This window comes from Bombina bombina, chromosome 4 (genome assembly GCF_027579735.1).
Source record: "Bombina bombina isolate aBomBom1 chromosome 4, aBomBom1.pri, whole genome shotgun sequence".
Classification (NCBI taxonomy): Eukaryota; Metazoa; Chordata; class Amphibia; order Anura; family Bombinatoridae; genus Bombina; species Bombina bombina.
Window position 1 is genome coordinate 606,627,508 of NC_069502.1, and position 24,995 is coordinate 606,652,502.

Here is a 24,995-nt window from a genome sequence, read left to right on the forward strand (position 1 = left end):
CCCTTACGTCAATTGCGTATCCTATCTTTTCAATGGGATCTTTCTAACTCCGGTATTTAGAGTCGTTTCTGAAGTGAGCGTTAGACATCTAACGACAAAACTCCAGCCGCAGGAAAAAAGTCAGTAGTTAAGAGCTTTCTGGGCTAACGCCGGTTTATAAAGCTCTTAACTACTGTACTCTAAAGTACACTAACACCCATAAACTACCTATGTACCCCTAAACCGAGGTCCCCCCACATCGCCGACACTCGAATAATTTTTTTTAACCCCTAATCTGCCGACCGCCACCTACGTTATACTTATGTACCCCTAATCTGCTGCCCCTAACACCGCCGACCCCTGCATTATATTTATTAACCCCTAATTGCCCCCACAATGTCACCGCCAGCTACCTACAATAATTAACCCCTAATCTGCCGACCGCAAAGCGCCGCCACCTACATTATAGCTATGTACCCCTAATCTGCTGCCCCTAACACCGCCAACCCCTATATTATATTTATTAACCCCTAATCTGCCCCCCTCAACGTCACCTCCACCTGCCTACACTTATTAACCCCTAATCTGCCGAGCGGACCGCACCGCTACTATAATAAAGTTATTAACCCCTAATCCGCCTCACTAACCCTATAATAAATAGTATTAACCCCTAATCTGCCCTTCCTAACATCGCCGACACCTAACTTCAATTATTAACCCCTAATCTGCCGACCGGAGCTCACCGCTATTCTAATAAATGTATTAACCCCTAAAGCTAAGTCTAACCCTAACACCCCCCTAAGTTAAATATAATTTAAATCTAACGAAATTAATTAACTCTTATTAAATAAATTATTCCTATTTAAAGCTAAATACTTACCTGTAAAATAAACCCTAATATAGCTACAATATAAATTATAATTATATTGTAGCTATTTTAGGATTAATATTTATTTTACAGGCAACTTTGTAATTATTTTAACCAGGTACAATAGCTATTAAATAGTTAAGAACTATTTAATAGTTACCTAGTTAAAATAATAACAAAATTACCTGTAAAATAAATCCTAACCTAAGTTACAATTAAACCTAACACTACACTATCATTAAATTAATTAAATAAAATACCTACAATTACCTACAATTAACCTAACACTACACTATCAATAAATTAATTAAATACAATTCCTACAAATAAATACAATTAAATAAACTAGCTAAAGTACAAAAAATAAAAAAGAACTATGTTACAAAAAATAAAAAAATATTTACAAACATAAGAAAAATATTACAACAATTTTAAACTAGTTACACCTACTCTAAGCCCCCTAATAAAATAACAAAGACCCCCAAAATAACAAAATGCCCTACCCTATTCTAAATTACTACATTTCAAAGCTCTTTTACCTTACCAGCCCTGAACAGGGCCCTTTGCGGGGCATGCCCCAAGAAATTCAGCTCTTTTGCCTGTAAAAAAAAACATACAATACCCCCCCCCAACATTACAACCCACCACCCACATACCCCTAATCTAACCCAAACCCCCCTTAAATAAACCTAAAACTAAGCCCCTGAAGATCTTCCTACCTTGTCTTCACCCTACCAGGTTCACCGATCCGTCCTGAAGAGCTCCTCCGATGTCCTAATCCAAGCCCAAGCGGGGGGCTGAAGAGGTCCATGATCCGGCTGAAGTCTTCATCCAAGCGGGAGCTGAAGAGGTCCATGATCCGGCTGAAGTCTTCATCCAAGCGGGAGCTGAAGAGGTCCATGATCCGGATGAAGTCTTCTATCAACGGCATCTTCAATCTTCTTTCTTCCGGATCCATCTTGCAGACCTCCGACGCGGAACATCCTCTTCTCCCGACGCCTACTAGCCGAATGACGGTTCCTTTAATTTTAATATTACCGACAGCATATTCCTTTAAGGGAATTCCGATTGGCTGATAGGATTCTATCAGCCAATCGGAATTAAGGTAGGAATATTCTGATTGGCTGATAGAATCAGCCAATCAGAATCAAGATCAATCCGATTGGCTGATCCAATCAGCCAATCAGATTGAGCTCGCATTCTATTGGCTGATCGGAACAGTCATTCGGCTAGTAGGCGTCGGGAGAAGAGGATGTTCCGCGTCGGAGGTCTGCAAGATGGATCCGGAAGAAAGAAGATTGAAGATGCCGTTGTTCGAAGACTTCATCCGGATCATGGACCTCTTCAGCTCCCGCTTGGATGAAGACTTCAGCCGGATCATGGACCTCTTCAGCCCCCCGCTTGGGCTTGGATTAGGACATCGGAGGAGCTCTTCAGGACGGATCGGTGAACCTGGTAGGGTGAAGACAAGGTAGGAAGATCTTCAGGGGCTTAGTGTTAGGTTTATTTAAGGGGGGTTTGGGTTAGATTAGGGGTATGTGGGTGGTGGGTTGTAATGTTGGGGGGGGGGTATTGTATGGTTTTTTTTACAGGCAAAAGAGCTGAATTTCTTGGGGCATGCCCCGCAAAGGGCCCTGTTCAGGGCTGGTAAGGTAAAAGAGCTTTGAAATGTAGTAATTTAGAATAGGGTAGGGCATTTTGTTATTTTGGGGGTCTTTGTTATTTTATTAGGGGGCTTAGAGTAGGTGTAATTAGTTTAAAATTGTTGTAATATTTTTCTTATGTTTGTAAATATTTTTTTATTTTTTGTAACTTAGTTCTTTTTTATTTTTTGTACTTTAGCTAGTTTATTTAATTGTATTTATTTGTAGGAATTGTATTTAATTAATTTATTGATAGTGTAGTGTTAGGTTAATTGTAGGTAATTGTAGGTAGTTTATTTAATTAATTTATTGATAGTGTAGTGTTAGGTTTAATTGTAACTTAGGTTAGGATTTATTTTACAGGTAAATTTGTCATTATTTTAACTATTTTAGCTATTAAATAGTTCTTAACTATTTAATAGCTATTGTACCTGGTTAAAATAAATACAAAGTTACCTGTAAAATAAATATGAATCCTAAAATAGCTATAATATAAATATAATTTATATTGTAGCTATATTAGGATTTATTTTACAGGTAAGTATTTATCTTTAAATAGGAATAATTTATATAATAAGAGTTAATTAATTTCGTTAGATGTAAATTATATTTAACTTAGGGGGGTGTTAGTGTTAGGGTTAGACTTAGCTTTAGGGGTTAATACATTTATTAGAATAGCGGTGAGCTCCGGTCGGCAGATTAGGGGTTAATAATTGAAGTTAGGTGTCGGCGATGTTAGGGAGGGCAGATTAGAGGTTAATACTATTTGTTATAGGGTTAGTGAGGCTGATTAGGGGTTAATAACTTTATTATAGTAGCACTCAGGTCCGCTCGGTAGATTAGGGGTTAATAAGTGTAGTTAGGTGGAGGCGACGTTGTGGGCGGCAGATTAGGGGTTAATAAATATAATATAGGGGTCGGCGATGTTAGGGCAGCAGATTAGGGGTACATAGGGATAATGTAAGTAGCGGCGGTTTACGGAGCGGCAGATTAGGGGTTAATAATAATATGCAGGGGTCAGCGATAGCGGGGGCGGCAGATTAGGGGTTAATAAGTGTAAGGTTAGGGGTGTTTAGACTCGGGGTACATGTTAGGGTGTTAGGTGCAGACGTAGGAAGTGTTTCCCCATAGCAAACAATGGGGCTGCGTTAAGAGCTGAACGCGGCTTTTTTGCAGGTGTTAGGTTTTTTTTCAGCTCAAACAGCCCCATTGTTTCCTATGGGAGAATCGTGCACGAGCACGTTTTTGAGGCTGGCCGCTTGCGTAAGCAACTCTGGTATCGAGAGTTGAAGCTGCGTTAAAAATGCTCTACGCTCCTTTTTTGGAGCCTAACGCAGCCTTTATTTGGACTCTCAATACCAGAGTTATTTTTATGGTGCGGCCAGAAAAAAGCCGGCGTTAGTTTTTCGGGTCGTTACCGACAAAACTCCAAATCTAGCCGTATGTGTAGTATTTTCTTTAACAGGGATTGGGCTTCAGCGTTAATAGGCAGGGAACCGATCCAGCGTAACGCGGGTATAATTCCTTCTGCCGAAAAAAATGTATAATAGTGCAGATTGCTTTTACACAAATTTGAAGATTAAAATGTTACTCATCCATCAGAGCTAAGGGTTTATTAGCAGTAGGCGCTAAGTGTAATCTCAAACTATGAAAAAAGGTTTGTAGAGTGGCAATTAGTTTAAGAAAGATAGAAGGGACTTTAAAAAGATGTCCTTTTTCTTTCTGTGTTGCATAAAAAATATGGCATTTTAAATGGATTTATATCTTCCTATATGGAGGATCAAAATGCTGTGTTTTGTTTTTATACATGTTGTGGCCTGCCATTGCCCAACAACAGAGCAATGTCATCATTGTCATCTAATGAGAAATCTGTCCCTAGGAATCAATTGCAGATGTAAGTTTCAAAATATATTTAAACAGCTTTAACATTTTCTTCAATCCAGAAATATTTTAACATAACATGAATAATGCTTGTACATATTTATGATAGATATTTCTAGATTAACATCCCTTTAAACTAGGAGTGGTTAGACAAATAATTAGTTTTTCTTACAAAATAAGTGCTTGAGAGGTTATATAGTTACCTTATATGAATAAAAGGAGTTGTCAGGATCATTGTTTATACCAATGAACTTTTATGTGACAAGGTCATCCCTTAAGGCCAGAGGAAAAGAGATTTTATCCTCAAGAAATGTTTTCACTGTCAACCTGTAGAACTTGCTGTCCTGGCTGGCTATGACTGCTGATTTAGTGGATAAATTGAAGGACTTTAACATATTTTTGGATATAATTAGGGGTCGCTTTATCAAGCTGCGGTTACCAGAGGCGCACATACGTGCCCCTGTCCGCCGCATCTCACCTCTAGCGGGCTGAATTCTGCTGCCGTAATTCAGCATTGCACATGAGCGCTATTTTGCGCTTGTGTGCAATTCTGCCCGCCTGGGCAGGAGCTGTCAATCTCCCCGGTCGGACGAGACCGTGGAGATTGAAATTCACCAACTAAGAGGTGGCAAAAGGTTAGAAAAGCAGCGATCTGATAACCACTGCTTGTTAAATACCGAGAGAACCTGTGAGAACCTGCTGTCGTAACGGGTGTGAAGTCTGCCAAAGGCTTTCATAAATCGACCCCTTAGTATCCTTATTAGTGACCGTGCAAAGAATTGAATGCGTTATATACAGTTTTAAAGGGATATACATTTCAGCGTGAAAGAGAAGAATTTTTGCAATATACTTTCAAAAAATACTTCTAGTAAAAGTTATTACTGTTTTTCGGCGGTATACGTGCGTATCCTCTAAAGACCGTGCACCAGTATTCAGACACCATGCCTGCTCAGAAAGTCAACAAATGATTGTATGAAACAAATGATATATTCAGAAGCAATACACACCACCACCAGCTCTCTGAGCAGGCATGGGGGCTGATTTATCCTTGTCTGTCCGACATGATACGCTGTTGGCATTTAACATTGTACAAGCAGTTCTGGTGAACTGCTTGAGCAATGCCGTCCCCTGCAGATTCGCAGCCAATTGACTGCTAGCAGGGGGTGTCGATCAGCCCAATTGTATAGGGTCAGGCGGATTGCAGATCGCAGCCTCAGAGGCAGCGGACCAGTTATGGAGCAGCGGTCTTTAGAGGCCTCGGACAGAAATCAACCCGATCGAATATGCGGCATTGCACCAGCAGTTCACAAGAACTGCTGGTGCAATGATAAATGCTGACAGCATATGCTGTCGGCATTTATCGATGTGCGGCAGACATGATCCGCTACCTCGTATCATGTCAGCTCACACATTGATAAATATGCCCCTAAGACTTTATTTAAAGGGATATAAAAGAGCAGAAAGTAAATGCTCTAATGTGGTAATATTAAAAGTAATCTCCAGCGCAGCAATGCACTACTGAGAGCTAGCTGAATACCATCAGGTGAGCTAATGACAAGAGGTATATGTGTAGCCAAAAATCACCAGATGGCTCCCAGAGGGCATTGCTGCTCCTGAGCCTACCTTGGCATGTTTTACAACAAAGGATATGAAGTAAATTTCAAATTAAAATACACTTCTTTAATTTATATATATGGGGCGCGATCCGATATCGATCGCAGTTTGCGGCGCAAGCGAGGAGACCGGCGTCGCCCGCAGTTTCAGCTCGCAACTCGAGCCATCCCATATAGGTCGCCGTCAGATGCTAACGTGCCGTAAGTCTCACAAACCAGCGATGTCCAGAAATCTGCGTAAGTACAAATTTCTGGCGTCGCCAGTGACTTGCGCCACGTTAGAAACTGCCGGCGCCTATAAAACCTGACTAAAGTTTAAAACACCCGCACTGTCTAACACGCCTCCCTAACATAGCCCGCACTGTCTAACACGCCTCCCTAACATAGCCCGCACTGTCTAACACGCCTCCCTAACATAGCCCGCACTGTCTAACACGCCTCCCTAACATAGCCCGCACTGTCTAACACGCCTCCCTAACATAGCCCGCACTGTCTAACCCTCTATCCGCTATCCCCCCTCACTAGCCTAACAATAAAAATGCTATTAACCCCTAAACCGCCGCTCCTTTACCCCGCCGCCAGCTATTTTATATCTATAACCCCCTAAAGTGAGCCCCTAACACCGCCGCCATCTATATTAAAATTATTAACCCCTAATGTAAGCCCCTTACACCGCCGCCATCTCTATTAAAATGATTAACCCCTAATTTAATCTACCTACCCCGCCGCCAGCTATATTATCTATATTAACCCTAAGTATATTATAGTTAATATAGGTATTACATTATATATATTAACTATATTAACCCTAATTATATTAGGGTTAATATAGTTAATATAGTTACTATAGTATTTATATTAACTATATTAACTCTATCTAACCCTAACTAAATTTATATTAAATTAATCTAATTCATTTATAAACTAAAATATTCCTATTTAAATCTAAATACTTACCTATAAAATAAACCCTAAGATAGCTACAATATAATTAATAATTACATTGTAGCTATGTTAGGGTTAATATTTATTTTACAGGTAAATTGTTAATTATTTTAACTAGGTATAATAGATATTAAATAGTTATTAACTATTTAATATCTACCTAGTTAAAATAATTACCCAATTACCTGTAAAATAAATCCTAACCTAAGTTACAAATACACCTACACTAGCAATAAATTTAATAAACTACTAACATCTATCTAAAAATACAATTAAATTAACTAAACTAAATTACAAAAAAAAACAAACACTAAATTACAAAAAATAAAAAAAAGATTACAAGATATTTAAGCTAATTACACCTATTCTAAGCCCCCTAATAAAATAATAAACCCCCAAAATAAAAAAAATTCCCTGCCCTATTCTAAATTAAACAAATTTCAAAGCTCTTTACCTTACCAGCCCTTAAAAGGGCCTTTTGTGGGGCATGCCCCAAAGAATTCAGCTCTTTTGCATTCAACAAATACAATCCCCCCCCCCATTACAACCCACCACCCACATACCCCTATTCTAAACCCACCCAAACCCCCCTTAAAAAAGCCTAACACTACCCCCCTGAAGATCTCCCTACCTTTTCTTCACCACACCGGGCCGAACTCCTGATCCGATCCGGGCGATGTCGTCCTCCAAGCGGCAAAGAAGAATTCTTCCTCTGGCGACGTCTTCCTCCAAGCGGCAGCAAAGTCTTCATTCTTCCGGCGGCATCTTCAATCTTCTTTCTTCGCTCCGCCGCCGCGGAGCATCCATCCCGGCCGACTGCTGAACTTGGAATGATGTACCTTTAAATGACGTCATCCAAGATGGCGTCCGCCGAATTCCGATTGGCTGATAGGATTCTATCAGCCAATCGGAATTAAGTTAAAAAAATCTGATTGGCTGATTGAATCAGCCAATCAGATTCAAGTTCAATCCGATTGGCTGATCCAATCAGCCAATCAGATTGAGCTCGCATTCTATTGGCTGTTCCGATCAGCCAATAGAATGCGAGCTCAATCTGATTGGCTGATTGGATCAGCCAATCGGATTGAACTTGAATCTGATTGGCTGATTCAATCAGCCAATCAGATTTTTTTAACTTAATTCCGATTGGCTGATAGAATCCTATCAGCCAATCGGAATTCGGCGGACGCCATCTTGGATGACGTCATTTAAAGGTACATCATTCCAAGTTCAGCAGTCGGCCGGGATGGATGCTCCGCGGCGGCGGAGCGAAGAAAGAAGATTGAAGATGCCGCCGGAAGAATGAAGACTTTGCTGCCGCTTGGAGGAAGACGTCGCCGGAGGAAGAATTCTTCTTTGCCGCTTGGAGGACGACATCGCCCGGATCGGATCAGGAGTTCGGCCCGGTGTGGTGAAGACAAGGTAGGGAGATCTTCAGGGGGGTAGTGTTAGGCTTTTTTAAGGGGGGTTTGGGTGGGTTTAGAATAGGGGTATGTGGGTGGTGGGTTGTAATGGGGGGGGGGGGATTGTATTTGTTGAATGCAAAAGAGCTGAATTCTTTGGGGCATGCCCCACAAAAGGCCCTTTTAAGGGCTGGTAAGGTAAAGAGCTTTGAAATTTGTTTAATTTAGAATAGGGCAGGGAATTTTTTTTATTTTGGGGGTTTATTATTTTATTAGGGGGCTTAGAATAGGTGTAATTAGCTTAAAAATCTTGTAATCTTTTTTTTATTTTTTGTAATTTAGTGTTTGTTTTTTTTTGTAATTTAGTTTAGTTAATTTAATTGTATTTTTAGATAGATGTTTGTAGTTTATTAAATTTATTGATAGTGTAGGTGTATTTGTAACTTAGGTTAGGATTTATTTTACAGGTAATTGGGTAATTATTTTAACTAGGTAGATATTAAATAGTTAATAACTATTTAATATCTATTATACCTAGTTAAAATAATTAACTTATTTACCTGTAAAATAAATATTAAGCCTAACATAGCTACAATGTAATTATTAATTATATTGTAGCTATCTTAGGGTTTATTTTATAGGTAAGTATTTAGATTTAAATAGGTATATTTTAGTTTATAAATTAATTAGATTAATTTAATATAAATGTAGTTAGGGTTAGATAGAGTTAATATAGTTAATATAAATACTATAGTAACTATATTAACCCTAATATAATTAGGGTTAATATAGTTAATATATATAATGTAATAACTATATTAACTATAATATACTTAGGGTTAATATAGATAATATAGCTGGCGGCGGGGTAGGTAGATTAAATTAGGGGTTAATCATTTTAATAGAGATGGCGGCGGTGTAAGGGGCTTACATTAGGGGTTAATAATATTAATATAGCTGGCGGCGGTATAGGGGGATTAGATTAGGGGTTAATAATTTTTATATAGCTGGCGGCGGGGTAGGTAGATTAAATTAGGGGTTAATCATTTTTATATAGGTGGCGGCGGTGTAAGGGGTCAGATTACGGGATAGATAAGGTAGATGGCGGCGGTTTTAGGGGCTCACAGTAGGGGGTTAGTTTATGTAGATGGCGGCGGGGTCCGGGAGCGGCGTTTTAGGGGGTAATAACTTTATTAGGGATTTCGGGGGGGGGGATCGCGGTTGACAGGGAGATAGACATTGCGCATGCGTTAGGTGTTAGGTTTATTTTAGCAGATCGCGGTTGACAGGGAGATAGACATTGCGCATGCGTTAGGTGTTAGGTTTATTTTAGCAGCCAGTTTAGGAAGTTACGGGGCTCCAATAGTCAGCGTAAGGCTTCTTACGGCTGCTTTTTGTGGCGAGGTGAAAATGGAGTAAGTTTTCTCCATTTTCGCCACGTAAGTCCTTACGCTGCATATTGGATACCAAACTGCGCGGGTTTGGTATACCTGCCTATGGCCCAAAAAACTGCGGGTGACGGCAGAAATATACGCGCGTAACTTCTAGCTTACGCCGTATATAGGATACCAAATCCGCGTAATTATTGGCGTCGCCGGCTTTTGCGGGCGACGATTTTTATCGGATCGACCCCATAATTTTTTTTTTTTTTTTTTTTTTTACAGGTAGTTCACAATTGGTTTGTGCAAATAAGCTGATTGGCTGATAAGTAAAATTTATGGCAGTGACAAGGAACAAAAGCATTAAAGCAAAAAGTTTTTTCCCACACATGCAACATCTGTTTTTAAAAAAGCAACAGAATTGTATTTTTTTTCAATGCCCATTTTAACATGCAACAATCGAAACATGAATTGAATGTCTCTTTAAGTGACATTGGATTACTTTTATATGAATAATATATTTCTGGTATATTATTTTACAAAATCCTTGTTATTTTGTGAAAATTTAGAAAATAGTACATGAGTAAGCAAAATGTAACATTATAATTAGCAAAGAAATTAAAAAATGAAGGATCTTATACAAACTATGGCCTAGATTTAGAGTTCGGCGGTAGCCGTCAAAACCAGCGTTAGAGGCTCCTAACGCTGGTTTTGGGCGCCCGCTGGTATTTGGAGTCAGTGATTAAAGGGTCTAACGCTCACTTTTCAGCCGCGACTTTTCCATACCGCAGATCCCCCTACGCCATTTGCGTAGCCTATCTTTTCAATGGGATCTTTCTAACGCTGGTATTTAGAGTCGTTTCTGCAGTGAGCGTTAGAGCTCTAACGACAAGATTCCAGCCGCCTGAAAATAGCAGGAGTTAAGAGCTTTCTGGCTAACGCCGGTTTATAAAGCTCTTAACTACTGTACCCTAAAGTACACTAACACCCATAAACTACCTATGTACCCCTAAACCGAGGTCCCCCCACATCGCCGCCACTCGATTAAAATTTTTAACCCCTAATCTGCCGACCGCCACCTACGTTATACTTATGTACCCCTAATCTGCTGCCCCTAACACCGCCGACCCCTGTATTATATCTATTAACCCCTAACTTGCCCCCCACAACGTCGCCGCAAGCTACTTAAAATAATTAACCCCTAATCTTCCGACCGCAAATCGCCGCCACCTACGTTATCCCTATGTACCCCTAATCTGCTACCCCTAACATCGCCGACCCCTATGTTATATTTATTAACCCCTAATCTGCCCCCCACAACGTCGCCGACACCTACCTACACTTATTAACCCCTAATCTGCCGAGCGGACCTGAGCGCTACTATAATAAAGTTATTAACCCCTAATCCGCCTCACTAACCCTATCATAAATAGTATTAACCCCTAATCTGCCCTCCCTAACATCGCCGACACCTACCTTCAATTATTAACCCCTAATCTGCCGACCGGAGCTCACCGCTATTCTAATAAATGTATTAACCCCTAAAGCTAAGTCTAACCCTAACACTAACACCCCCCTAAGTTAAATATAATTTTTATCTAACGAAATAAATTAACTCTTATTAAATAAATAATTCCTATTTAAAGCTAAATACTTACCTGTAAAATACATCCTAATATAGCTACAATATAAATTATAATTATATTATAGCTATTTTAGGATTAATATTTATTTTACAGGCAACTTTGTAATTATTTTAACCAGGTACAATAGCTATTAAATAGTTAAGAACTATTTAATAGTTACCTAGTTAAAATAATTACAAATTTACCTGTAAAATAAATCCTAACCTAAGATATAATTAAACCTAACACTACCCTATCAATAAAATAATTAAATAAACTACCTACAATTACCTACAATTAACCTAACAATACACTATCAATAAATTAATTAAACACAATTGCTACAAATAAATAAAATTAAATAAACTATCTAAAGTACAAAAAATAAAAAAGAACTAAGTTACAGAAAATAATAAAATATTTACAAACATAAGAAAAATATTACAACAATTTTAAACTAATTACACCTACTCTAAGCCCCCTAATAAAATAACAAAGCCCCCCAAAATAAAAAATTCCCTACCCTATTCTAAAATACAAATATTACAAGCTCTTTTACCTTACCAGCCCTGAACAGGGCCCTTTGCGGGGCATGCCCCAAGAATTTCAGCTCTTTTGCCTGTAAAAAAAAACATACTATACCCCCCCCCCAACATTACAACCCACCACCCACATACCCCTAATCTAACCCAAACCCCCCTTAAATAAACCTAACACTACCCCCCTGATGATCTTCCTACCTTGTCTTCACCATGCCAGGTTCACCGATCCGTCCTGGCTCCAAGATCTTCATCCAAGCCAAGCGGGGGCTAGACATCCACTGAAGAAGTCCAGAAGAGGGTCCAAAGTCTTCCTCCTATCCGGCAAGAAGAGGACATCCGGACCGGCAAACATCTTCTCCAAGCGGCATCTTCTATCTTCTTCCATCCGATGACGACCGGCTCCATCTTGAAGACCTCCAGCGCGGATCCATCCTCTTCTTCCGACGACTAGACGACGAATGACGGTTCCTTTAAGGGACGTCATCCAAGATGGCGTCCCTCGAATTCCGATTGGCTGATAGGATTCTATCAGCCAATCGGAATTAAGGTAGGAATTTTCTGATTGGCTGATGGAATCAGCCAATCAGAATCAAGTTCAATCCGATTGGCTGATCCAATCAGCCAATCAGATTGAGCTCGCATTCTATTGGCTGATCGGAACAGCCAATAGAATGCGAGCTCAATCTGATTGGCTGATTGGATCAGCCAATCGGATTGAACTTGATTCTGATTGGCTGATTCCATCAGCCAATCAGAAAATTCCTACCTTAATTCCGATTGGCTGATAGAATCCTATCAGCCAATCGGAATTAGAGGGACGCCATCTTGGATGACGTCCCTTAAAGGAACCGTCATTCGTCGTCTAGTCGTCGGAAGAAGAGGATGGATCCGCGCTGGAGGTCTTCAAGATGGAGCCGGTCGTCATCGGATGGAAGAAGATAGAAGATGCCGCTTGGAGAAGATGTTTGCCGGTCCGGATGTCCTCTTCTTGCCGGATAGGAGGAAGACTTTGGACCCTCTTCTGGACTTCTTCAGTGGATGTCTAGCCCCCGCTTGGGTTGGATGAAGATCTTGGAGCCAGGACGGATCGGTGAACCTGGCATGGTGAAGACAAGGTAGGAAGATCATCAGGGGGGTAGTGTTAGGTTTATTTAAGGGGGGTTTGGGTTAGATTAGGGGTATGTGGGTGGTGGGTTGTAATGTTGGGGGGGGGGTATAGTATGTTTTTTTTTACAGGCAAAAGAGCTGAAATTCTTGGGGCATGTCCCGCAAAGGGCCCTGTTCAGGGCTGGTAAGGTAAAAGAGCTTGTAATATTTGTATTTTAGAATAGGGTAGGGAATTTTTTATTTTGGGGGGCTTTGTTATTTTATTAGGGGGCTTAGAGTAGGTGTAATTAGTTTAAAATTGTTGTAATATTTTTCTTATGTTTGTAAATATTTTATTATTTTCTGTAACTTAGTTCTTTTTTATTTTTTGTACTTTAGATAGTTTATTTAATTTTATTTATTTGTAGCAATTGTGTTTAATTAATTTATTGATAGTGTATTGTTAGGTTAATTGTAGGTAATTGTAGGTAGTTTATTTAATTATTTTATTGATAGGGTAGTGTTAGGTTTAATTATATCTTAGGTTAGGATTTATTTTACAGGTAAATTTGTAATTATTTTAACTAGGTAACTATTAAATAGTTCTTAACTATTTAATAGCTATTGTACCTGGTTAAAATAATTACAAAGTTGCCTGTAAAATAAATATTAATCCTAAAATAGCTATAATATAATTATAATTTATATTGTAGCTATATTAGGATTTATTTTACAGGTAAGTATTTAGCTTTAAATAGGAATTATTTATTTAATAAGAGTTAATTTATTTCGTTAGATAAAAATTATATTTAACTTAGGGGGGTGTTAGTGTTAGGGTTAGACTTAGCTTTAGGGGTTAATACATTTATTAGAATAGCGGTGAGCTCCGGTCGGAAGATTAGGGGTTAATAATTGAAGGTAGGTGTCGGCGATGTTAGGGAGGGCAGATTAGGGGTTAATACTATTTATGATAGGGTTAGTGAGGCGGATTAGGGGTTAATAACTTTATTATAGTAGCGCTCAGGTCCGCTCGGCAGATTAGGGGTTAATAAGTGTAGGTAGGTGTCGGCGACGTTGTGGGGGGCAGATTAGGGGTTAATAAATATAACATAGGGGTCGGCGATGTTAGGGCAGCAGATTAGGGGTACATAGGGATAACGTAGGTGGCGGCGGTTTACGGAGCGGCAGATTAGGGGTTAAAAGTGTAATGCAGGGGTCAGCGATAGCGGGGGCGGCAGATTAGGGGTTAATAAGTGTAAGGTTAGGGGTGTTTAGACTCGGGGTACATGTTAGGGTGTTAGGTGCAGACTTAGGAGGTGTTTCCCCATAGGAAACAATGGGGCTGCGTTAGGAGCTGAACGCTGCTTTTTTGCAGGTGTTAGGTTTTTTTTCAGCTCAAACAGCCCCATTGTTTCCTATGGGAGAATCGTGCACGAGCACGTTTTTGATGCCGGCCGCGTCCGTAAGCAACTCTGGTATCGAGAGTTGCATTTGCGGTGAAAATGCTCTACGCTCCTTTTTTGGAGCCTAACGCAGCATTTGTTTGAACTCTCGATACCAGAGTTAAATTTATGGTGCGGCCAGAAAAAAACCCGCGGAGCGTTAACAGCCCTTTTACCGCCGAACTCTAAATCTAGCCGTATGTTTTTATTTTTTGTGATACAGGAAGCTAAAGTGTAACGGACAATGCATATTGTTAGTCACGTATTGTGACTTAATGGGTTGTATATTATATTTGCAGATGGGTTGGCTATGAAAAGCCGGGCTTTGACGGTCATCAGTACCTGCTGGAAGAAGGTGATTACGCAGAGTGGCCTCACTGGGGTGGCTGCAATGACTTGCTACAGTCATTACGCCCTGTTTTAGCCGTAAGTATGATGCATGTACTAAGATATTTTGGATAAAAAGTCATTCTTTTACTTAAAGGAACATGAAATCAAAATTTTTCCTTTCATGTCGAGAGAGAGCAAAGAATTTTAAACAACGTTGCAATTTTTTCTAATATCAATTTTGTTTAATTCTCTTGGTATCTGTTATTGAAGGAGCGGCAATGCATTGCTTGCTGATTGCTAGCTGAACATATCAGTAATCTAATGGTAAGAGGTGCAGCAGACAATTGGCAACTAGCTCACAGCTCCTAAACCTACATAGGTAAGCTTTTCAGCAAAGGATACCAAGAGAATGAAGCAAATTAGATAAAAGAAGTAAATTAGAAAGGATATTTAAATAGTATATTCTGTCTAAATCATGGCAGAAAATCCAGTGCTAAGACAATTTTGAGCTTTTTTTTGCTACTTGCATTTAAACACTATTGTAAGTCAAATTTCAGTGAGGAACCCACACAAATGATACATTGCATTTTACAACAGGCCCAGTAGATTCAGAATATACCATTATTATATTTATATTTCATGGCATGTGAGATAGCTGCAGCAAAAAGTATATTTTTGTTAAAATATTTGTAAATAATATTGACAATGGCCAAGTGACCAGTGCTGTTACTTTAATCACCTTACTAAATTGTTATCAACGGTAGCCTCATGTGAAATAGGGACCCATATGGACTTTTGGGGGTTATAATAAAGATTAAAGAGGCCTCTTTGTGCAGTACAGAAATACAGGATCACCAGGCTGTACAGACAAAATACATATATTTTTTTTTAAGATAAAACTTTATTAGGGGTTTCTAGACATAACAGATTTTTTTTATTCATCTGCTTTGTATTGTCTTTACAAGACCACAACCATGTGAAATAGCAGTCGTTTCTGTTTCAAATGAGTGGATTTGAATGTCTGTGGCTAATAAGGGAGCTGAGATTGCGGGGTTTTAACAGCAACCCCCCCATCCAGCTCCCTTACCTGCTTGTCACACTGCAGCCCCCTCTGTGATGTCACCACTCACATATAGCTCTGTGGGTGCCGCCCATTATGCCACCAACGATCGGGTCTACAGTGCAGGGGAATTGGTGGTCCAGTGCTGTGATCAGAGATTCCCCTTCATCATGTACTCACAAGCAGCAGCTTGCATGACGACCCGCTCTTAACACGCACATGCAATAGGTTTAGATAGTGAAATGAAAATGCAGTACTAAGAGAAATGACTTGTTGTTCTATCTAGTGAAATGTTATGTGGATTTACTGTGATTTATTTATACTTACATTGATATTTTACTAATATTATTTTTATTTATTTTTTATTTTCTGTGACTCTCTCATAGCAACACCTTGTGCTCTTAGACAGCATTTTTTGTGAGGTGTGTGCAGAATGTGTACAATCATAATGCAGGGGAGCCTTGCATTAGTGCAGGTTGTAGGGCCATTTATTTATCTATCCTCAAAAACATTATACAGAGCAGCGTGTATATTATTACAATTGCTTACTAGAGCTGTTTGGGAGGGATCAGGTAGGGATCAGGGGGTGGGAGGGTAATCTCTACACTAAACCTTAAATTAACCTTTGAATCTACCTGATTAACCCCTTCACTGTCAGGAATAATAGAAGTGTTTTGCACAGCTGCAATTAGCAGTATTCTAATTACCCAAAACCAATGGCAAAGACATACATGTCTGTTATTTCTGAACAAAGGGGATTCCCAGAGAAGTTTTTACAACCATTTATGTCATGATTGCAAAACGGTAGGTAAATAATTTTAGTGAGAAACCCAAAGTTTGTGAAAAAGTTTATTTTTTATATGATCGCATTTGACGGTGAAATGGTGGCATGAAAGATACCAAAATGGGCCTAAATTAATACCTTGGGTTGTCTGCTTAAAAAAAAATATATAGTTTTGTACAGTAAAAAACAAGGTTCTATTTCTGTTTAAATTGGGTGATAGCAAAAATGCTAAAAATTCTCAGGTATTTTGGGCATGTTCTTCTCTGTAATTCCCGGAAGTGGAATACCTGGAAGTGAAGGGGTTAACTCACAATGCCATTACTCTTACAGTGTAAATGCCTAAATCTGTATTTTTGCCAGGTAATATCTATATTGTGTATTACTTACATATTGTCGTAGAAAATTAGTCCAAGTAATTTAACCAAATTCATTCTTGCCACATTTTTCTTCTGTATGTTATTCAATAGGACTTCTCAGCACCTCACATGACAATGTTCAGTGAAAGCGACTGCGACGAGAAGGCCCCAAATATCAATGTGTTGGGAATAATTGCAAACATGGACGAGACAGGATATGGAGTGCGGACACAGTCCATTAATGTGCAAAGTGGAGTGTAAGTTATTTTTATATATATGATAAATGCATTATGCTTTAGGAACACAGCAGTGTGTGTCATCTCAACCTATCCTTTATTGCTAACTTACACGATTGTTGCTGTCAGTTTGAACATATACAGAAAAGCTTGCTGATTTATGAGAACTAGCTGAACCTATGTATCACCTGGTGATGAAGCAAATGTGCTATGATATTCTTGTGTCCTGCTAGCACTGTTGTATGCAATCTGTTATAAACACAGAGATAATCTGACTGACACCAACAATATCAATGTCCCTATTTGTAGAAAACTTAAAATATTGTGAGGTATGATTAAAACATACTGTAAATATATCAACTAAATGTATTAAAACCTGCTATGAATATTGAGGGAATCCAAAATGCATTTTGATTTGAAAATTTTAATTTATTTTAATTATAACATTTGCTTTGTTCTCTTGGTATCCTTTGTTAATGAGTATACTTAGGTAGGCCAATAGGAACTTAGGGGAGTGCATGCATCTTTAGTAATCTATAGCAGCAAAGCTTGCAATTATGTATTACATTGTTGCAAAAACTGCTTCTAAATGGCTAAAGACATGTGTGTGCTCCTGAGCTCAAATAGAATTACTTTTTTAGAAATTATACCAAGAGTACTAAGCAAAATTGATAATAGAAGTACATTTTAAAGTTGCTTAAAGTGTCTTGCGCTACCCAATTCAATTTAATTTTGACTTTACTTTCCCTTGGATATGAACCGCTGTATAATTCACTTATCATTGTGTTAAAATAAGGAACTTGCTACAACTTCTGTTAAAATTTCCTTTAACTTTGTCATACTTATTATTTATTGGCACTTAATTTAACAGATTCTAATTTAAAGGGACAGTCTAGTCTAAATTAAACTTTCATGATTCAGATAGGGCATGCATTTTTAAATAACTTTCCAATTTACTTTAATCATCAAATTTGCTTTGTTCTCTTAGTATTCTTAGGTGAAAGCTAAACCTAGGTAGGCTCATATGCTAATTTCTAAGCCCTTGAAGGGCGCCTCTTATCTGAATGCATTTGACATTTTTTTACAGCTTGAGGGAATTAGTTAATGTGTGCTATATAGATAACATTGTGCTCACGTCCGTGGAGTTACTTAAGAGTAAGCACTGATTGGCTAAAATGCAAGTTTGTCAAAAGAACTGAAATAAGGGGGCAGTCTGCTGTAGGTTATATACAAGGTAATCACAGAGGTAAAAAGTATAATAATATAACCGTGTTAGTTATGCAAAACTGGGAAATGGGTAATAAAGGGATTATCTATTTTTTAAACAATAAAAATTCTGGAGTAAACTGTCCCTTTAAAGGGTCAGCTATTGCAAGAGCAATCCAAAAATTAAAGGCACATTATTTCATCTATGCCAACAAACCAGATAAATTTATGGCACACAAGATTAGGGAAAGAGGCAAAGCTACATTCATTCCTGCGATAGAAACGGAACAGGGAATACTGACTTCGAACCCACAAGATATAGTTGACACATTCGCCACCTTCTATAGCAAATTGTATGATGGGAAAAAAGTCTTACATAACACGGAGACAGATAAACACACTGATGCATTCTTAGCAAAAAGCCCATTAAAAGTTCTTACTAAAGAACAAAAGGATACCCTAAATGCCCCAATAACTGCCCTAGAAGTGGTGAAAGCAGTAAAAGACCTTAAGCCTGGTAAAGCAGCAGGCCCCGATGGTTTCACGGGAGAATATTATAAACTGTTCCGCGGCACTTTAATACCACACCTAACCAAATTCTGTAACTATATATTAGAAGGGAATTCTATCCCGAGTGAGCTGCTCCTAGCCAAAATAGTGGTGATCCCCAAACCCGAAAGAGATCACAAAAGATGTAAGAACTATCGCCCAATCTCATTGATAAATCAGGATCTGAAACTGTTTACTAAGATTTTAGCGAATCGCCTTAAGGAGATTCTCCCCAGTTTGGTCCACCCAGACCAGGTAGGATTCGTGAAAGATAGGGAAGCCCCAGATAACCTACACAGAATTACTAATATTATTTACCATCTAGAAAGACAGAGGACGCCTTCTCTGCTATTATCGCTGGATGCGGAGAAGGCGTTCGACAGGATTGACTGGCAATATATGACCAAGGTTTTACTGAGAATGGGCTTTGAGGGCACCTTCATGACAGCTATCCAGGCTATCTACTCGCAACCCCAAGCTCAGGTGATTGCGGGAGGATATAGATCTGCTATATTCCCCATACTTAATGGCACGAAGCAGGGGTGCCCCCTATCACCCCTGCTTTTCGCGCTCTGTATTGAACCTCTGGCAGCAAGAATTAGAACGCACCCAGACATAGAGGGAGTTAAGATAGCACAATCAGAATACAAACTGACCCTATTCGCAGACGACATCCTATTGACCATTACAAAACCTCTCATCTCCTTACCCAACCTATATGCAGTTTTAACATCCTTTTCGACCATCTCAGGTTACAAAATTAATTCGGACAAATGTGAGGTCCTCCCCATTGCTATTCCTCACCAGACTAAAAAGCTACTGGAGCTAAACTTTGATTTTCGATGGGTTAAGCACACACTTAAGTACCTAGGGATTCATCTTTCACAACAAACACAACACCTATATAAGTACAACTACCTACCTCTGTTTCAAAAAATCAGACAAGATATAGCAAAATGGCGTAAATATAACTTCTCTTGGATGGGTAGACTGGCTGCCGTCAAAATGACCATATTACCCCGATTGATCTACCTATTTAGAGCGCTACCAATAAAGATTGTCAATGCAGACATCGAAAGACTACAGACAGATCTCTCAGCCTTCATAAGAGGTACTAAAATGGCAAGAATTTCTAGACACCTAATACATAAGCATAGATCACTAGGAGGGGTCGGGGGACCTAATTTAATGGACTACTATAGAGCAGCGAGATTAACACAAGATGCAATGATACTGAAAAGAGAGGGAGAAGCTGTTTGGATTAATCTAGAAGCGGAATTAGAGGGGAGGTCATACCCAGACTCCATTCTGTGGGCCACACAACAGAATAAGGTTGATAGCTATCATTCAGATTCACATACAAGAAACCTTACCATTAAAGTATGGTCAACAACTAGGAAAAGAGAGGACATCTTCCCTAAAAACTCATTGCTAATGCCAATTAGATACCTATTGCAGGGAGATACACATAAACATCTAGAAAAATGGGAAAACAAAGGTCTCTACAGGGTAGCGGACATTATAGAGAAGAACACACTGATACCTTTCTCTCACCTACAAGAGAAGATCGCCCCCCTCAAGCTACAATGGTTCATTTATTTACAACTACAATCTTCTCTCCGAGAGTTCCTCAAAAATGCACCTAGTAAGGTATCCACTCCGTTAGAAATTTCTAGTGTTTGCCCACATAGACTCAAACGCTCAATATCCAAGCTATATGTATCTATCCAATCCCCCCCTTCTGAACCAAAAACACAAGTAATGCTAGCATGGGAGAAGGAGCTGGATATAGTAAAACACAAACAGGAGTGGGAGTTAATTTTTCAATCGGGAGATAAGGGGTTACTAAGCGTTGACTTAAAAGAGAACACACTAAAAACAGCCTTCAGGTGGTATTTGACCCCAGTTAGGTCGGCACACTTCAAGTCCCAGGGGAGTAACCTGTGCTACAGAGGATGTGGACAAAAAGGCACATACAGACACATGTGGTGGGATTGCATAACTGTGCAAGAAATATGGAATAAATTATCTTCGTTTATAGGCCAGTTGATAGATGAGGAGTTGACCCTCACCATACAACAAGCACTACTACATGAACCCATAGAGACTTATCACAGACACCTGAACACCTTCATTAGAATTCTATGCACAATCACAAGAATATGTATCGCAAGATACTGGAAGGTAGGCGCACCAACATGGACAGAAATATATAATAAAATACAATTTACCTACACCATGTACGAGGAAGCAGCAGGAATTCTAAACAATAGGGAAACAGTACAAAAAGTATGGCTATATTGGATAGGTAGACAGGAACAGAAATCTAGAGTCTGAAACTCACATGAGCTGATATGGGGTTGACGGGAGTGCGCCATGGGAAGAAGTGTCTCCAATCCTCAGGTACTATACTATTCTTAAAAAGAGACACTGTTTTATATATGAATGGAGGGAGAAATTGTTTGAATTGTTTGGTTTGTTTACATCTAGTACTTTACTAATTGACTTTATTATGTTTGCAACGAATACTACTCATCCCACAATTACGTGACCCATCTTTTTGGTTATATAAGATAGGTTAAGATCAAAGGGAAAATTTACTAAGGAATGTTAGCCCAAGCTAGAGATTTGCACTCTGTTTTGTGGTAAGGTATACAGTTGGGCATAAGGACGGTTGATTGGCCCCGAATACCTATATGCCAGAAGGGATGAGAATGTCATGATAAAAGTACTTCTTTCTTTGTATGTATATTACAAAAATATTCAATAAAAAGTATTTTAAAATAAAGGGTCAGCTAGTCCGTCCAGAACTAAAACCTACAACTCTGAGGTTTGAAACAGGTACTGTACTCATCTAATTACTCAGCTCATAAATAATCTATAGTAGTGATACAACATTTATGAAATGATCACAATTACTTTATTAAGATAAAGTGTTTTTGGTATTACTTAATTGGTTTTGGTGTTTCATTTAAGCTTGCCCGCAACTTTGTGTTTTCACAACAATTTTTTGAGGAAGGAAGTTGGCTTAGATACTAAGAAACAAAAAGAAACACAGAAATACTGCATAAGGAAATATGAGTTTGCAAACTGAAATTTTATATATATATATATATATATATATATATATATATATATATATATACCTGTTTAATTAATTAATTAGCACATCTGGGGTAGCTGTTTTGAGAAGTGGTTTCTCTTGATGCATCCTAAGGGGTAGACGTGTTTAAAACAGTACTTGGATGCAAAAACCATGAGATATTGTATATATAATTTTCATATCATACCCAGAGTTCCCTGGGGCATTGGTATACAGAGTACTTCTGCTGGAAAGCAAGCAGAGATACTTGCATAAATTTGCTAATTATCTATATGCAATAATTCCATGACTTACTTTTAAAGAGACACTAAACCCAATTGTTTTCTTTAATGATTCAGATAAAGCATGCCGTTTTAAGCAGCTTTCTAATTGACTCATTTTATAATTTTTTCTTCATTCTCTTGCTATCTTTATTTAAAAAGCAGGAATGTAAAGCTTAAGAGCCTGCCCATTTTTGGTTGAGAACCTGGGCTATGCTTACTTATTGGTGGCTAAATGTAGCCACCAATAAGCAAGTGCTATCCATGGTGCTGAACTGAAAATGGGTTGGCTCCTAAGCTTTTTAAATAGTATCCCTTTAAGTGATGGAGGATTTTAATCTCATGGTTTTATCTCCATCATAACTCATATGAGTGTGTATATATATAACCCTGGGTGTGTGTATATAAACAGGGTTTAAAAAAGTTGCCCAAGAGCTAGTGGTCCCATGAAATTTCTTAGTGGTCCAATTTTTTAACTTCATATTTTTGCCTCACGGAATGTATAAAATTGAAATTTTATGTAATACAAGCTTGTATTACACATTTGTATTAACAAAAACACACTTTCTATACACTTAAAATAAAGATGAAGCACTAAAAGCTGTAAAAGTGCTTGAGAGAAGCCCCTCCAGGTCTTGCACACCGTTGCCACGTCTCTATATATGCTTTTTTTTTTTTTAAGTGCCCCTTAAATTATAACGATAAACCTGAATAACTTTTCACTTAAAGGGATACTCAAGTCAAAATCAAACTTTCAAGATTCAAATAGAGCGTGCAATTTTAAACAACTTTCCAAATGACTTTCATTAACAAAATGTGCACAGTCTTTTTATATTTACAGTTTTTGAGTCCCAGCTCCTACTGAGCATGTGCAAGAATTCACAGAAAATACGTATATGCATTTGTTATTGGCTGATGGCTGTCACATGATACAAGAGAAGTGGAATTAGACATAACTTTTAAATTTGTCAGAAAAAAAATCTACTATTCATATGAATTTCAGACTATTGCATTATCTACTGTAATTACTGGTCCTTTAATGCCCCTTCAAAGAATTGGATTGCTTTTTTTCTCCCAATTTTGAGAGAGAATAAAGAGAGAGGGAGGGGGAGACATAAAGAGAGGGAGGAAGAGAGACACATACACATAGAGAGGGAGGAAGAGAAGGTGAGGCACAGAGAGGGAGAAGGAGTGATAGAGAGAGATAGAGAGAAACACAGAGAAGGGAGGAAGAGAGAGAAACACAGAGAAGGGAGGAAGAGAGAGAAACACAGAGAAGGGAGGAAGGGGGCAGAGCTGGCCCCAGCAGAAATGGCTGCTTAAGTCCAGAGCTCCGAATTGAGGACCGTAAAACACCGGCTATTGCAGGCCCATATACACCAAAAATGGTGTAATCAATAGAGGACACCTTCGTGACTCATCCACCACAACACCGGTATTCCCCGGACAAAACTAAAAGACACTCAGTGCAAAAGCGCTTCATAGCCTTCAGAGGAAAGTGCCGGTCGCCATCTTGGATTTGCTGTGGCGCAGCAAATACACAGAATTGCCGGTTCCAACTCACAACAACTGGAAACACCTACAGCAATACCCTAAACGAATACTAGGGGTAAGATAAAAACTCTCTTATAAATGCTTTAGGCCTGTATAATAGGACCCTGCACACCTACCACCACAGGGAACCTATAGATACCACAACGTGATCCAGCCACATATTAATCCCAGTATATAGCTATAAGGCAATCAAAACCCTCATAGAGGCTCTAACTTGCTGCAAATAAATAATCCTTTATTGCTGAGAAAAAGAGAGATTAAACAACACTCCATACACCCAACATCCTGAATCCAGCAAAGCAGGACAATACAAGATCTAAGAGATTTATTACAATCTTAATTGCAGCCTCCAGGTTTAACACACTTTATAGGGAAGATTGCAATTCACTATCGCTTCTTGAGGCTTAAAAATTACTGGAAACTTACAAAACGGCCACTAATAAAAAATTAAAAACAACAAAATCTACTAAAACATTACAGCAGAGAACGGACCCAGCAACTCCAGCACGATAAGCCCCAAACCGGTAAACCGGAAATACGTGAAGGACGCCCAAATGTAACACTGTTTCCTGGAGCGCGATAGCGGATGAACCACTCCGCAATGATGAATACCAAGGTAAAAGGATGTAGGAACTGCAACAAGGTGCTTTGAAAAAAATCCATAAATTTATTGATAAAAAATCAACGTGAATACAAAAGTTCATGGAACAAACAGATTGACAGACAAGCAGGTGGGACAAAGACAGGTGTCTGACGCGTTACGCGCCCCCTACAGGCGCTTACTCATAGACATCATGTCTGTCAATCTGTTTGTTCCATGAACTTTTGTATTCACGTTGATTTTTTATCAATAAATTTATGGATTTTTTCAAAGCACCTTGTTGCAGTGCCTACATTCTTTTACCTTAAAACATTACAGCCTAAGGGACAATCCATTAGCTCATTCTTCATTCCTTCTGAATAGAAAACTCTAGAGAATCCAAAAAACAATGATACATCTCCAAAACTAACTGCCTCCTCTCAAGATAATACCACAATGGAAATAGAAGAACAAACTTAAATCCCTACACATATCCTCCCCTCTTTAGCCTCTACCCAGGATATTGCCAAGATAGTTAGAACATGCATAAGAGAAGAATTAATAGATTTAA

At 38.8% G+C, this 24,995-nt stretch overlaps 1 protein-coding gene across 1 annotated transcript in view; it reads left to right on the top strand.

Annotated features, from left to right (window-relative positions):
• CRYBG1 (crystallin beta-gamma domain containing 1) overlaps nucleotides 1–24,995 on the top strand; it is a 708,242-nt gene that overhangs the window by 617,522 nt on the left and 65,725 nt on the right. Inside the window, exons 12-13 of the mRNA XM_053710591.1 lie at nucleotides 14,706–14,832; nucleotides 17,048–17,193. Coding sequence (XP_053566566.1) covers nucleotides 14,706–14,832; nucleotides 17,048–17,193 — 273 coding nt within the window. The remainder of the gene's footprint in view (nucleotides 1–14,705; nucleotides 14,833–17,047; nucleotides 17,194–24,995) is intronic.